This window comes from Athene noctua, chromosome 5 (genome assembly GCF_965140245.1).
Source record: "Athene noctua chromosome 5, bAthNoc1.hap1.1, whole genome shotgun sequence".
Taxonomy (NCBI): domain Eukaryota; kingdom Metazoa; phylum Chordata; class Aves; order Strigiformes; family Strigidae; genus Athene; species Athene noctua.
Window position 1 is genome coordinate 5,648,577 of NC_134041.1, and position 14,252 is coordinate 5,662,828.

Consider the following 14,252-nt stretch of genomic DNA (forward strand, 5'->3'; position numbering starts at 1 on the left):
CTTCTGAGCTGAGTTTGGAAACCATCACTCACACTGGCATTTATTTATGTCCGTGGAGATCTGTGGGCAGGCAGATAAGTCAGCCCTGAGATGCTTTCAAGCCTGGCATCTGGAAACAGTGACGACTGCCAGTCCCTATTAAGTTGATAGTGCTTTCTCTCCAAATACTCAGCAAGACTTGGGTTGTCCTTCCAGGTGCTTTTTTAGGAGATGTTGATCCCAGGCTTTTTTGTAAGCCAAGCCTGATGCTTTACCTTTTGCACAGGATCATGTCCTGCATCATCCTTCAGGGTAGGGCAAAAACACAGGGAGCTGTGCCCAGCTGGACAAGTGCTCGCCCCTTCCCTGTGTTTCCACCCTGGTCGCTTTGGTGGTGGCTGCCCAAAGTCACCGGGGCTTGACCCTGCTTCTGCAAGGTGCGAGGCAGACCATGTTGCTTTGCCAGTCTTTTACCGTGCTTTTTTCTGAAAACCCAGCAGTTACAGAGCAGGCAAGAAACAAATGGGAGTGCTGGTGGCAGGGGGTGCACGGAAGACCCCAAAACTGCAGCGTGCCTGCAGCTTTCCCATGGGATGCATGGAAAACCTTCATGGCTCATTTTCCAGCACTGTCTTGTACCAATGCTTGCTGCCTGACTTTCTTTTTAACAGGCTTTGAAAGTGGCATTTAGCTCCTGCATAACGCTTCAGAGCGGAAAGCTGCTCTGATCTCTCTTTGCTGCCCTTCCCTGGCCTCATATGGGAGCACTTGAGCTATCAGTGCTCTGCAGCCTTTGCCCCTCTCCCCCCTGATTCAGGACACCAGGCTGCTCCATTTATCCCTCCCTATTGAGTGGTTTTGATACCTAATTCCTTAAGAATTTTTTTTTCTTTGTCCCAAACCTGGAATAAGGTTGGTATCGGGCTCTGTCTGACCAGTTCAGTTGCCTTGTGCCTTAAAAAGTCAGAGGAAAAATTATAGCAAGTGTTCAGTCATAAATTGAAGGGAGAAAAAGGCAACTTGAGACAAGACAGTGTGACACAGTGTGTATCAGAGGTGAGGAAACTATGATCTTAAAGGTCTTTTCCAACCTAAATCATTCTATGAGTCTAACTTGTCTAGCAGCACCCTGCTCTCCATCCCTCCCTCTCCCTGGCCACAGCCAGAACCTGAATGAAAAATCTCACAGAAAAAGAAAAAGGGAGGCAGAAAATCTGTTGTGTTGGAAAGGCTGATAGTATCCAAAAAAACATTTTTTAAAAAAATGTTATAACAATCCAGAGGAATTTTATTTAATGCAAAATAAACCTGTTGTCTTGCCCAGCTCCATGAACGAGTGGGGTTTTGAAAGCCTGGTTGGAAATGTGGCATCCACCATGCCAGCACCTGCAGGAGGTGGGTTTGATTGATTTAATCAGGGAATAATCTCAATCAAAACAAAACAATTGTTCTCTGGTTCCTGGGAATTGAGAGTTGTGCCACGGGAGGTTGGTGCTGGTGCTTTGGGTACCAGGAGTTTGCGGTGAGCCTTTGCAGAGTGTGGGTATTTGTGGGGCTGAGTGTGTGCTGCAGAGGTTTGGCTGATCAGCTGCATCCTGAGTGCATTCCCTGTTGAACAATACTTCATACTTCGAGGATAAGTCACTTCCCATCTTTTCTGGCGTTCCCTGGCTTCACTCTTAGAACCCATTCTGAATTATAACATTTTCAAGTTTGCCTCAATTGATGGAGACGGGTGCCAGAAAGCTTTAGCTGGTCTATTAAAAGATACCTGGATTCCCATGCATCCCACGGGGCTTTGTCTGCACCGTGGGGCTCTGCCCAGGTATTTGGTGGCTGGTGGATGGCTGACCATGGATTCCCCATCTCCTGGCACAGCAGCAGTGCCCTGTGGTATCCATCAAGGAGAAACAGTTTGGCCATGGGCTCCTGGTAGGAAAATGCAAGTAGATGCCAAGCCCTGGAGGGCTCTAGGGGAAAAGTCCCAGGGAAAGGTGTTTGCAACACAGTAAAATCTCCTGGGATTTAGTTCTAAACACTGAGACTTCAGGGCTAAGTTTCTCACAGCCTTCTTGTCACCAAGCATACCCAATTAGCATCAGGCTTTTGTATAAAAAATTTAAAAGGGGAAATTACGCTTGGGTAATCCTCTTTGTCTTAATTTTCCTTGCTTTGTTACTCCTTGGCTGAGTGAGCCCATAATACGTATTTATAGCAAGCTGAGGAAAGAGGAGGTATGTAACAGCTTCCACACAGTCCTCTGGACCTGACCCACACCTCTTGGTTTTGTTTTGCTGGATGAGGAGAGTCTTTGAGGAGAGCAATGGATGCTTTCCACTCCCCATGAGCACATGAGACCATAATGCTGATTTTTTTATTTTCAGTACAAAGTTGCCTGAAATCACAGTTAACCACACAGAGGATGCAGAAAAGCTAAATTAATATTCTTCAGTTGGCTGATTCTGGGTAAAATGAGAGTAAAACAGGGCAGCTTGCAAATTTAATGTGAGTTGGTAGGTGAGGCTGAAGACTTCAGATCAGAGTGGGTTTTAGTGTGTTCTACTGATTAATATGGAAAATTAGCTAGAGATGTTGCTTGGTTTGTGTAACGGGGTGAACATGAGGCTTTTCACTGGAGTTTCTTGCTGAAGGGTGGAGGAAGGTCCCAGTGCCCTGGTGCTGCCAAGTGATGTGCCCATGTGAAGGAAATTCTGTGGTACTGTGGACCTAAAGTCAAGTTCAGCGGTGACCTAAGTATTCGAATAAACTGGAATTACATTGGAGGGCAGGGCCAAGGTGTGAACTGCGTTGCTGAGCTGATAGGATATTCGTGATGGGGTGGGAGGATGCTGTATGCTCGGCAAAGGCAGGGAAGAGGCAAACAACGCATCCCTTTCATGCTGGGAAGTCTTTGCCTGTTTCCTGTCCTTGTCCCCTGGCCATCTTGGTGCTAAAAACTGAATTTTGCAGTTGTCCTTCCTCCAGCTGGCTTTGCCCAGCCAGGGCAGTGTGTTACACCGGGGTGAGTTCGGGTTTGAGGGGTTTTGGTCCTGTACCACTTTGGGTACCTCTCTGCTTGCAGATGGGGCTGGAGATGGAGGTAACTTCAGGTCAGACAGTCAGAAGCAAGACCAGCCATTTCCCAGAAGGAAACCTTAGCTGTGACTAAGGGACGTGGTTGATGGAGTTCAGCCCTGTGGTGGAAAGAGTGTGAACAGGACGGGATTTCTGGGTGGTGAAAAGCCCCGGGAGGCTGGAGGTGATGTTTTTAGTTCGTGACCCTGCCAATTCCTCCTCAGTGGGTTTGCTTGGGGGTTGCATGTGGCGATGGGCTGACCCCACCAGCACTGTGGAAGTCCCCTGGCAGAAGAGCAATATGACGTCCTTCAAGCCATCTGCTTTGTGGTAACTTGGCCTCTGCCAGGAGACAGTGGATGGGAGCTCCAAATAACTCTTGCTCTGTGTGATCCCATTTTATTCCATCCACCCTTGCTCCTGCTGATGCTCCTCCTGACTTTTGCTGCCCTTTGATGGTCTGTGGTGGAAATGACCAAGTTGTGGTCTTGCTTCTCCATCCCTTCCCAGGAAGGACTCCCTCCAGTCCCATGTTCTGATCCAAATCTGGCAGTCCTTAGCAGGCAGCACTTAAGATTTGCTCCCAGGTTTCAAAAAAAGCCCCTTCAAAAGCAGGTTTTCAGATAAATTACCAGGAAATTCCCATTTCTTAGTAATAGCACTAATTCCTGGTTTAGGGAAAATCTGATCCTTTCAGCCCTCAAGCCCTCCTTTTGCTTTTTGACCTTCTCTTATCAACTAGGTTTTTCTTTCATACTGAGGGCAGAGGCAAAGTTTGTAGCACCCCAAGACTCGCATCTGAAATACTTGGAGGATCCTAAGCACCCTGGCCTTTGAGCACAGTGTTTGATGTACTGCATGCTCATAACATGCCTGTGGAGTTTGAAAAGTGCTGTTATCCTCTTTTTTTTTTTTTTTCCACTTTTTTCTTTATGAATGGGGAACTAAAAGGTAATTTTTCCAATACTTTTATTGTGGCAGTAAAAGGAGCTCGATCAAGATCCTCCCACTGATAGTGATAGTGTCTGAGATGGATCTATCCTAGTGGGTTTTACTCCTCCAAGATGTACAGGTGTGGGCATAAATTAGGTGCTGGGGACTTGGGTGGCACCCAGCACACCCCTTATGGTGCCACGCTGCCTTTGCACACCTTTTCCAGGGCTGAAGTGTGTAGGTTAGACACACAGTTCAGAGCTGTGCTTTGGAAGGAGCGAGTCAGTTTACAAACATGTTTAACTGTTAATTGCTTCAGCCCCAAAAGTGTCTGCTTTGCATGTTCAAACTCAGGGTTAGCTTTTTATTCCTAATTTTTAATTTATACTTGCTTCCTTGCCTACAGATGAACTATTTAGCCCAAGCTTGTGGGATGGAATGATTTGAGGGGGTGTCAAGGCTGTGTAAAAGGGATAAATATCAGATTATCCAACAGCAAATTTTTTTAAGGGGTTTGATGTGACAGAGCCTCAAGACTGAAGTAAGATGTTAGGTTTCAAGACATCCTGGTAGAACTAAGAGTAATAATTTATAATACTTGGAGCTACTTTTGCTCTGCAGCAACATACGGGAACCTAAGTTTTGCACTGTCAGCTGGGCCAGGCTGAGACTCTTGAACATGAAAATAAACCTAGAGCCCAAACCATGACGATAGAAGCATATTTTTCTGTGCTTTAAAAATGCTATTCTCCACAAATGCTGCTTTTTCAAGGGACATTGTCACTACACTGAGGAATCTTATTTAAAGACTTCAGGGTCCCCAACTCCCTCTATCACCACGTTGAATACTTCCCAGGAGTATCCTGCCTGCATAGTTTATTGTCAGTGGCAGATCACTGGGTGAACAAATACCATGGCAATGAAAATTCAGACGGCCAAAGAATTGCAAACTAAAAATGCAGGTCCCTGCTAATGTACCGCATAGATATTTGCTTGCAGGATGAAGTGCCTGCTGTTAAATCACTGCGAGTGACTGTGCAGAATGCTATTATACAGCTCCAGCTTTCCAGCTCAGTGGTGGCTGCATTTTACCTGGAGGGAAAGCACCTCCTCACTGGTGGCGGGAGGTTTTTGGTTTGGGGTTTGTTGTTTTTTTTTTTAGATCTTTCTGAGCAGAACATGACTCTTAATTTTGATACGTTGATTGATTGTCAACTCATCTTTCTCCTGAGCATAGAAATTATCATCACAAACTCGAGAACCAGCCCAGTGGTCCATTCTCAGGGGTATGTCAGTGTGGGTTTGCTGTGGGCATCTAGAGAGCTGTAACTTGTCCCATAGCATCGTGTTCACACGTTTTCATGGTGTGGAGCGTGCGCTGTGGTGATGTGGCTCTGTTCCCAGACTGGAGCTGGTTTGCAGACATATTCCTCAGAATTATAATGTTCATTAGCCAGCGCTGAGCTGTTTTGGTACTGCTCTCTTCCATGTTAATTGGCTAACAATTTGGGTAATTTGGAGCATCTGCTCCATTGAAATCACATGATATTTCATTTCCTCTAAAGAACCCACTGTGTATTCTTTCCAAAAAGGGGTAAATAGAATGTTTATGCAACAGCCAAACATTAAATTGGTCAAAACGATGCTTCCCCCTTATCAGCTTTCCAGTTAATTCTGCTTTTATAGGTAAATGGTGTCATTAAGTTATTTGTGGTTTCAGGGAACCCAGCGAGAGCTTCGTTCCCTTTTATATCAAGGCAGTGTAAACTGCTCTGGGTGTGTAAAAGGAATCGTAAATGGATATTAAACCCCTTTCCAGCCCTCTGATGTTGCAGAGCACGCTGGGTCTGACTTCCAGTGCTTCATTTAGGAACAGGCAGAACTTACCTGCGGCGGCTGAGCCCGTGAGCAGCAGGTCCGAGCTGCAGCAGCCGAGCAGCATTTGCCAGGCACTTTTACACTCCTTGAGCCATCGAGTGCCTCTCTCCTCCCCAGGCTGCAAGGTTTCTGCAGTGTCCCTCCCTTCTCGCAGCCTTCCTCCCCACGCTGCGCCTGGCCCCGCTCATCTGTGGGCAGTGGGTTACCGTTTTCCTGTCCTCTCTTCCCGCCCGGCTTCCCGGTTCCCACAGGAAACGCCTGTGCCCGCCGGATGAAACGGAAACGGGCCCGAGATAGTCACGGGGGGACAATGTCCATTTGACGTCACATCAGCTTCGTCTTTTTGGGTCGAGCCGGGACTTTGCTTTACCCTCGCTTGGTAGGAGTGACTTCCCATGCCATGCGGTGGGACGGCTGCAGCCCCCAGGGCTGGGAAACATGATGGCAATGTCAGAGGATTGTATTTTGCTTCCATGTTGTCAGCGGTTGTGGCTATGTCTCTTAAGGCTGGCTCTGGAGATGTGGCATGCTGGATTGATTCATGTTTTTCCTCTGAGAGATGCCATGGGTCCTGCATGCCCCAGATTTGAGACCTTGCTTCTGTTGTGCACTAAATAGCAGTGGGGAGGAATTTCCTTACTCAGCCTGATGGCAGGTTGTGTTTAGACTGAAGCGGGGCCATGGTGTGAGCTGAGATGCAGGGTGTCCAAAGCTCCTGACTCTGGCTCACCAAGGAAGGCTGTACCCACACATGTCTGCCCACATCCCCTTCACGGGTTAAAATCCCTCCATCTCCATTCCCCTCTGCATGATAGAGGACACACATTTGCAAAGAGCATCATTCTTCTTTGACAACTCCCCACTTCGTGAGTTATAGGAGTGTGGGTGCCCCATGGCCAGCTCCACAGAGGGATACTGCCATGCATACACATTTTGGGCACAGCTACTCCTTTGCTGCCCTCAAATTAACTCAAGCTTTTTGTTTTCCTCTTCTCCGCAGTTTTATCTGCAGGCCAGATTCACGTGGAAGGGAGCCCGCCTGCTCCGTCCCCTCCTCCAGTTCACCCTCATCATGATGGCGTTTTACACCGGCCTGTCCCGTGTGTCAGACCACAAGCATCACCCCACCGATGTGCTGGCGGGCTTTGCACAGGGGGCCCTGGTGGCTTACTGCGTGGTGAGTATGGCAACCTCCGCAAGGAATGGCAGCAGGGATGCGGCTGGGGGTGCCGAGGGAATAGCAGGCACCTCCCCAGCCCACACTGCTGCCAGCTTCTGTAACCCCCACCCCGATAGAACCGATAGGGACTTGAAAGGAGGCAGCGTGCTCTGGGGGTTTGGTCTGGTGTCATTCCTGTGTGACAGCATGTGTAAACTTCACTTGTAGGTGGAGCGCAGCACCCCACTGCCTTGATGGTGGGTGCTCTGACAGGCACCTGAAAAAGGAGGGTGCACCCAGTGCTTTCCCCTCCCCGTGAGCAAATGCAGCTGCTGTGCTAGAGGGATGAAGCAATTCCTCTTCTCAAACTGCATATTCAGAAAAAAAGGCAACATTTAGGGGTTTTCCCCCAACAGCCTTGAGTTCCTGGAGGGTCTTGAGTAAAGGGCCCCTTCACCCAGTCAGCTTGGGATGCTGAAAAGGCGTTCAGACAAGGGAGAGTATTTCTCTCTAAGTCAGCAGCATTCACTTCTCCAGCTGCTCTTGGTAACAAGCGCCCACTTGCACGGCTTTCCACCAAGACCCAAGCAGGGGGTCTCGGGTGCTTGGGTTGATGGCTCTTCCCTGCACAATCCAGCCAAAACCCATCCCCTGGGAGCGGGAGCTGGTGTCTGCCCTGCGCGGGGAGGCAGGGTGCCTCGTTTGGTGGTGGGTTTTTAATGTAGTGAGAGGGCTCGTGAGAAAACACCAAACAAAAGCTGTGCCTGCTTGTCTTTGGCTGCCGGGCTCGTTCTCATGCAATTTGCTTTCCAAAGAGTGACCTGATTGCGCAGCCCTGTAACTCGAAGTGACACATGCAGATATTTAAAGTAGGCAGGGGCTGGCTGACTGCCTCACATAGAAACAAAGGGGCTGGGGGTTTTGGTCGATCCTGTGTCTGTACAAAATCTTGAAAGCAAGATATTTAACAGCTTGCCACTTTCTTGGGTGTGTGTTTTGGTTTTTAACTGATCTGAAAGTGAAGCAGCCCTGAAGGCAAGGAATTAAATTGGCTAATGTTATATTTTGCAAGAAGATAAAATAGGTTATTCACGTACTTTCCGCTCTTTGATAATATTCTAAAGCCAAGACAACAGTGTCATTGTCGGGAAGTTTTTATGAAGTATTCTTAACTCTCTGAGCAGTAGCTGTAGGGTTTTGCCATTGCCTGATGCCGATGTCCCATGCAGGGCTGTCATATTCAGAGGAGGAAACTAGAGAAGTGTGTGTGTGCACAGATGAGTGCTGCTGCTGTAATGCCTGCTCACAGCAACACTGTTACAGGTCCTGTGTCCTTCATTCCAATACTGTCAGGGTGCTTCTCCAAATCCTGGCAATCTTTTCCTATCCCAGCAGTCAGCTGTAGCACCGTGATGGCAGCGCTGGCAGCCCTGGGGAGAAAAGACCCTGGGCTATGCAGGGAGCAGCGAAGCAGCTTGTTTCAGTCCAAGTGCCTGACTTTGTTGACACACCAAGTGCACGTTGCCAGGGGGTATTTACCCCTCTGTGTGCCTTTCTGTTTGAGAGGTGGGATAAGAGCAATATACAGGGGGAGTAGGGATAAGGCGATCCATCTCTGGATCTCAGCAGCAGTTTCAGAAGGACAATAGCTCTCCGGATGCTCGGACGGGTGTCCGGATGCTTCCTGGCCGGGATGAGCAGCAGGGCTGGCCGTCCCCTCCCGGCCCTCTGGCAGCTGGAAACTGCTGGGAAGGGTCGGCTGCAGCAGCACTGGGCTGGTTTTCCTGTGTTGAGGTAAAGTGATAGAGGAAGCAGCTGCCTGGGGTTTCACAGGCAGGCTCAGGTTTGCCTGCAAGCCTGGGGCAACTTGCGCTCCTCTTCTCAGCTGGCTCATGGAGGGGGCAATTGTCTCCAAACCCTTTGCAGTTATGGCTTGGTGGCTGGGGACATCTCAGGCAGCAGCTTAGGACTCGGCGTGGGGTTTAAACCCAACCCTTGTCCTATCAGCTTGCAAAGAACTGTCAATATGTTCTTGTTCTCCTGAACCTGGTTTTGCTGGCATGAGTTTAGGAGGAGCCAGCAGACTTTCCTTTTGGGACATGCAGCAAGGGACAAGAGGAAGATTCACCCCAAGACTCCCTGCAGTTTGCATTGTTTTTTGCTAAAATTACTGGTGTATCACAGCAATTACTGGTATGTCCTGAGGGTCCTTGACCAGCTGGGACCTGGGATCCAGCTCTTGTGCATGGGATGGTCTGAAGTAGAGGGAGGGACCTGGAGACTCATCACCTCCAACGTACCCTGGATGTTCCCACACATTCTTTCCTCCAGCAAAACCTTCAAGAGTCCACTCTGATAATAGTCAAGGACTGTTAAAATACCATAGTTACAAGGCTGTGATTTTTCAGTAGAAACCAATTGTGAGTTTCATCTCCAAGGGCTGCCAGAGCTTAAATCCAAGTTGTGCTGCAGCAGACACGTTAGTCCTTCAGTGCCTGAAATAACAAGCAGAAGACATTAGTGTCAAGCACTTCCAGCTGATGAAACATCCGAACTCGGATCCAGGGTAAAATATGATGAGGATTTCTCAAATGGAAATAGTTTTTATGCACGTTGTAGGCAGCCTGATATGTGTAGTTTTATGTCTCATCTGATGGAGAGAGAAAAGGGGAGCCATCGGCAGGACATGCTCCTGGTGCTGCTCAGCTGAGATGAATTGTTTTAACCTCTGTGTGTAATTAAAGATTTCTTCAATGTAATGGAAAGGAATAGGAACTGTTCGGTGGCAATACAAGATATTGGCTTGCTTTGTATAATATGCGCTCAGGCTTCTGCTGTCAAGTTTTCTTTATGGGTGGAGAGCACCTTCTACAGGAAATGGAGCTAATCCAAGTGAAAAACTTTGCACGTTTATTAGTCCTTTTTTGTGTTAAACAGTTCAAGCATTAGGAGGATTTAACACACTGTTTTAACCCCCAAAGATCACGTTTCATGATTCCTCTAAGTGTTTATATAACCTCCAGCCATGTTAAAGTGAAATACAACTTAAAGAGAAATGAAACCTCTTACCCAGTCTCTGAATTAAACCCTGATAAAGCAGCGAGCAGCACAGTAAAAGCTAAAAGACCCAGGATGACACTCCACCATAACTCATTCCTGTCCACAATAAGGACCAGACTTATCGCCATATGCTTCTTACCCTCAGCAATCTCCTCCCATAAATTGATTTGTTGTGGCTATATTGGTGCAGAAATTGGACATCTTTTTGATTGAATCCAGCTCTCCAAGTTGGGCAAGATGAGATGGCATCAGAAATGCGCCGAGCCAGCTGAGTGGAGGTTTTGCAGTTATTAATGACCCAAAAGAAAACCATTGCCAGAGCAGTTCAACATGCTTTTACACTGATGCTGCAGCAAGAGGCCAGACTCCAGCTTGCAGTCCTTGGCAGGATCAGCTGGATCCTGTTATTTAACCAAAGGTACAAATGCTGCCACTTGGATGCCCTGTAAACAATTTTATCAGCTCTGTTACACAACTAGGCAGCCACACACTGGCACATACACTGAAAAAAGAGCTGGTTTATATGTCAGCTCCTTCCTTGCTTTTCCATGAAGTAATAAAAGCTGAGCAACAACAGCTCAGCTTCCTGCATCCCCAGTTATAATTGTAGGAGTAAATTGCCACTTATATCAAGGTTCGCTGTTAAGGTCAGCATCTTAACTGCCCATGCTGACAGGGACTTGCAAAAGATATTTCTAGGGACAACTAGGCTTGCTGTGTAGGGATTTAGATAGCTACAAAATGTGGCAAAAATCTTTGCTCCCTCCCTGCGTTACCCAGCCTGGATATACTAATCTAGTATTATTCCTTTGAGCGCCTTGGACTTGTTTTTTTTTCCCCTGACTTATCTTGTTGCTTAAATGTTGCATTCGAATACTGTGGGAGAAAACTCAAACGTGCTGCTAACTCCGTGTGCTGCTCCTCCCAGGGTTTCAGCTTAGCAAACCCACAGCTTGGTCCGAGTTATCAGTGCTGAAGAATGTCTGAGATGAGCTGGCAAATTTGGGCTGGCAGAGGCCGTTGGCAGCAGGACTGAAGTTTGGGGCTTTGGTGCCAGATAACAAAATGATGAGTCCTTGCCACTTTTTGCTCCGTCCAGAGAATCTGTGCTGTCTGACTCTTTTTCCCTTTTGGCACGGGTCTGAGGTTTGGCAACGGAGAAAGTGCCCCGGTCCTGGAGGACTGATAAACTTTCTGCAGCAGCTGCCAAGGGAGGATGTGGAAGTTTCCTCCCAGCACTTTGTTTCTTATTGTGTTGCTACCTCCTGAAATTGCCAAGTACTGTTTTTTTCACATCCGGGAGAGGAGTTACATCACGGGATATTTAGGAAGAAGTAGTCAGGAATAGCTCCTCCTCTCCTTAGGCTTTGGCTTCAGGACCGGACCCTGGCTCTGTACCGGTGCCTTGGTGGGGCATGAGGAGAGAGCATCGCTCACCGTTGACTCACTGATGATAACTTATAACACAGCTTTGATTTGAAAGCTTTTAATTGCCTACCTGATATCTGGCTGAATGAATTGTTCCATCCCTAAAACCACTCACCATGAGTCAGGCCAGCCCTTTGGAGACCTTTGTTATTTTATTGGAGTGTGGGCCATGTATCTGTTTCCTGGCTTTTCAACCCGTTCAGCAGAAGTTTGGGTATTGCACTCGGTGGTTACACAGTGAGAAATTAAATTGTTCTGTGATGTTTTTACGCTGCTTTTTGTGAGGACTGAGCCTCTTTCCGTATTGTACAGAAAGGTGGTAGCAGGCACTTGGGTTTTCACAGCTATCAGTGTTATGGGCAGGCATTCAATAATAGCACAAAAAGCGCTGCTTTTGCTGCTTAAAGACATTTATATATTCTGTAAACCAAATTTTGAACAAAGCATCACACAGTGTGGCTAAGTTTGCCTTTTCCACTTACTTCTACAGGTGTTTTATGTCTCAGATCTCTTCAAGCCCAAGACAAAGACTTGCCTGCCTCCACCACCCATCCGGAAGGAGATCCTTTCACCTGTGGACATCATTGAGCGGAATAACCATCACAACATGGTGTAGACCTTCGAGAAATCGGATGGGCGTTGTATTTTATTTTAATTTTTTTTTTTTTGCAAAAAAAGACTGCTGACAGCAACTACCTGCTGCTCTCAAATCTCATCAGACAGTAGAATGTAGGGAGAGACTTTCTTGCCCGACCAGTAAAGTCTTACTCTGTGGTCTTTTCAACTTACGACATTTGGAGGAAAGGGGTGGTGGTCTACTAAGTCAAAATCGACAATGAGAAAGAAAAAAAACAAAATACAAAAGCCGAACAAAGAGAGGTGCCGGAGTTCTGGATGTGCAATTGGTTTGAGTGTTCATGTTGTAGTGAACGCCAAATTGTTCATAGCCTAATGAACACTAAGGGATTTTTGGAAAGCTGGCCATCTTAGTTTTTTTTACTATGAAGATTTCCAATGCCTGCAAGAGAAAAAAAAACCCAAAAAAACAAACAACTCACAAATAAATTGTATAGCACTATATACGAGAAACAGCACTGAGTCAAGATCTGGGATTGGTTTGTAAGAGTTGCTTTTTTCTCTTTTTGATACTAGTTTATTTTTGCCTCCTCTATTCCATACTGTGACTTAGTTTAGAAGAAGCTTGCCCAGTCAAAGATCTCTGACGGGTCTCTGTTCACACTACATGCCTCTAACGAGCAGTCCTGAGCTGTGCAGTGAGGCTGAATAACTCCATCCTCTGCGCAGAGAAGCCACATTTCTTCCTCTCCGCTCCCTGGCGAGGGTTTGCCCTGCCTGAGCGCCCAGGCCTGTGCAACACCCACAAATGGCCCTTCGTGAAAAGAGCATCATCTGCTTCCCGGCCATCCCTTCTTCCCCCCTCTCCTGCCTCCCCACCAAAATCACAGCAGGTTCCCTGTGTGCCCACGGTAGCTGGCGGTTTGCAAGTGGGTAGTGGCGGCTCTGCCGAAGATGTGTTCGCACTACAACCTCGGGGCTGAGTCCTGGGGAAACTTTTATTCTGCAGTTTCGGGACGGGCTGCTGGGCGGCACGTCCCAGCCTGGGTGTCAGTCAGTTTGTGCATCCCCCTCTCCCTTCCTCCTCCTTCCCTTGGGCACCCCAGTGTGTGCCACGGCAGGTACCAGGTCCTGTCCTCTGCCCGGTGACACCAGTGGTAAATTAGTTGTGCCTATATTGAGTGTGACTTTTTAATTTTTTTTTGTTTTTTTGCCCGGAAACCACAGGTTCTTGGTTTGCAACCCTTTCACAGAGCGTGTTTGCAAAGGGATCCCGCAAAGCATGCAGAACGGCCATTTGCACATCCTTCTTACAGAATCCGTCCTATCATTTCAACTATAGCAAGCTATGATTTTTTTATATATAAATATTATATAAATAATGTATAAAACCTTAAAAATTAACTATGTAAAATATTATTTCTGAAACAATTTTAGATATATCCACTATGACTATAAACTGTGTCCTGACCTGTGTTATTTACATTTTGCTGCTTAAAAAAGCATTGAATTAATTTTTTTATAGTCGACTAAAATATTGTAGTTCTGTGGTAGTAATATTTTAATGAAAATAACTACAATTAGAGACATTTGTATAAAAAAAACATATTAAATTGTCTGTATTTTTGTAATGTTCCATTTTGTAAAGAGAAGAATATTCAAAGACTTTTGTAGAATACAAAATTGAAGTTTGTATCTGCGAAATTATTGCTGTATAAATGTGCTTTTTAAATAAAAGCTCATAACACAACTAAACATCCCCGTGCAAGTTGTGTTCTGCCTTTGGGTTGACCTTCAGCTGCCAGAGAAACAGGACCCTTGCCCAGGAGGATGATTGGGTGTGACCCTTTGGCATTTTAGGATACACGAAGGACGAAAAGGGACCTGATGCCACTTTTGATAGGTGTGTGAGAAGGTTCTACCAGCTCCTGGTGGGGAGGGTGTGATGAGGACACTCATGGGTTTGCATTGAACTGCTCTTGGTTATGTCCAGTGTTTGATCAAATCCCTTTTTCTTTAGTAATATTATAAGCTTTAAATAAATATTATTGAAACAAACAGGGTCTGAAGAACTGCAACCTGGCTACTCAGTCTCCTGGACAGCCGCTGCCTAGGAGGGCTCACAGCTATGCTCTGCACCACCTTTTCCATGAATAATAGGCAC

The 14,252-nt window shown here is 46.8% G+C and overlaps 1 protein-coding gene across 1 annotated transcript in view; it reads left to right on the plus strand.

Annotated features, from left to right (window-relative positions):
* Window positions 1-13,837, plus strand: part of PLPP3 (phospholipid phosphatase 3) — a 45,756-nt gene extending 31,919 nt beyond the window's left edge. The window contains exons 5-6 of the mRNA XM_074906126.1: window positions 6,866-7,042; window positions 12,003-13,837. Of these exons, the coding sequence (XP_074762227.1) occupies window positions 6,866-7,042; window positions 12,003-12,128 (303 nt within the window). The 3' untranslated portion in view covers window positions 12,129-13,837. The remainder of the gene's footprint in view (window positions 1-6,865; window positions 7,043-12,002) is intronic.
* Window positions 13,838-14,252: the final 415 nt, after the last annotated feature.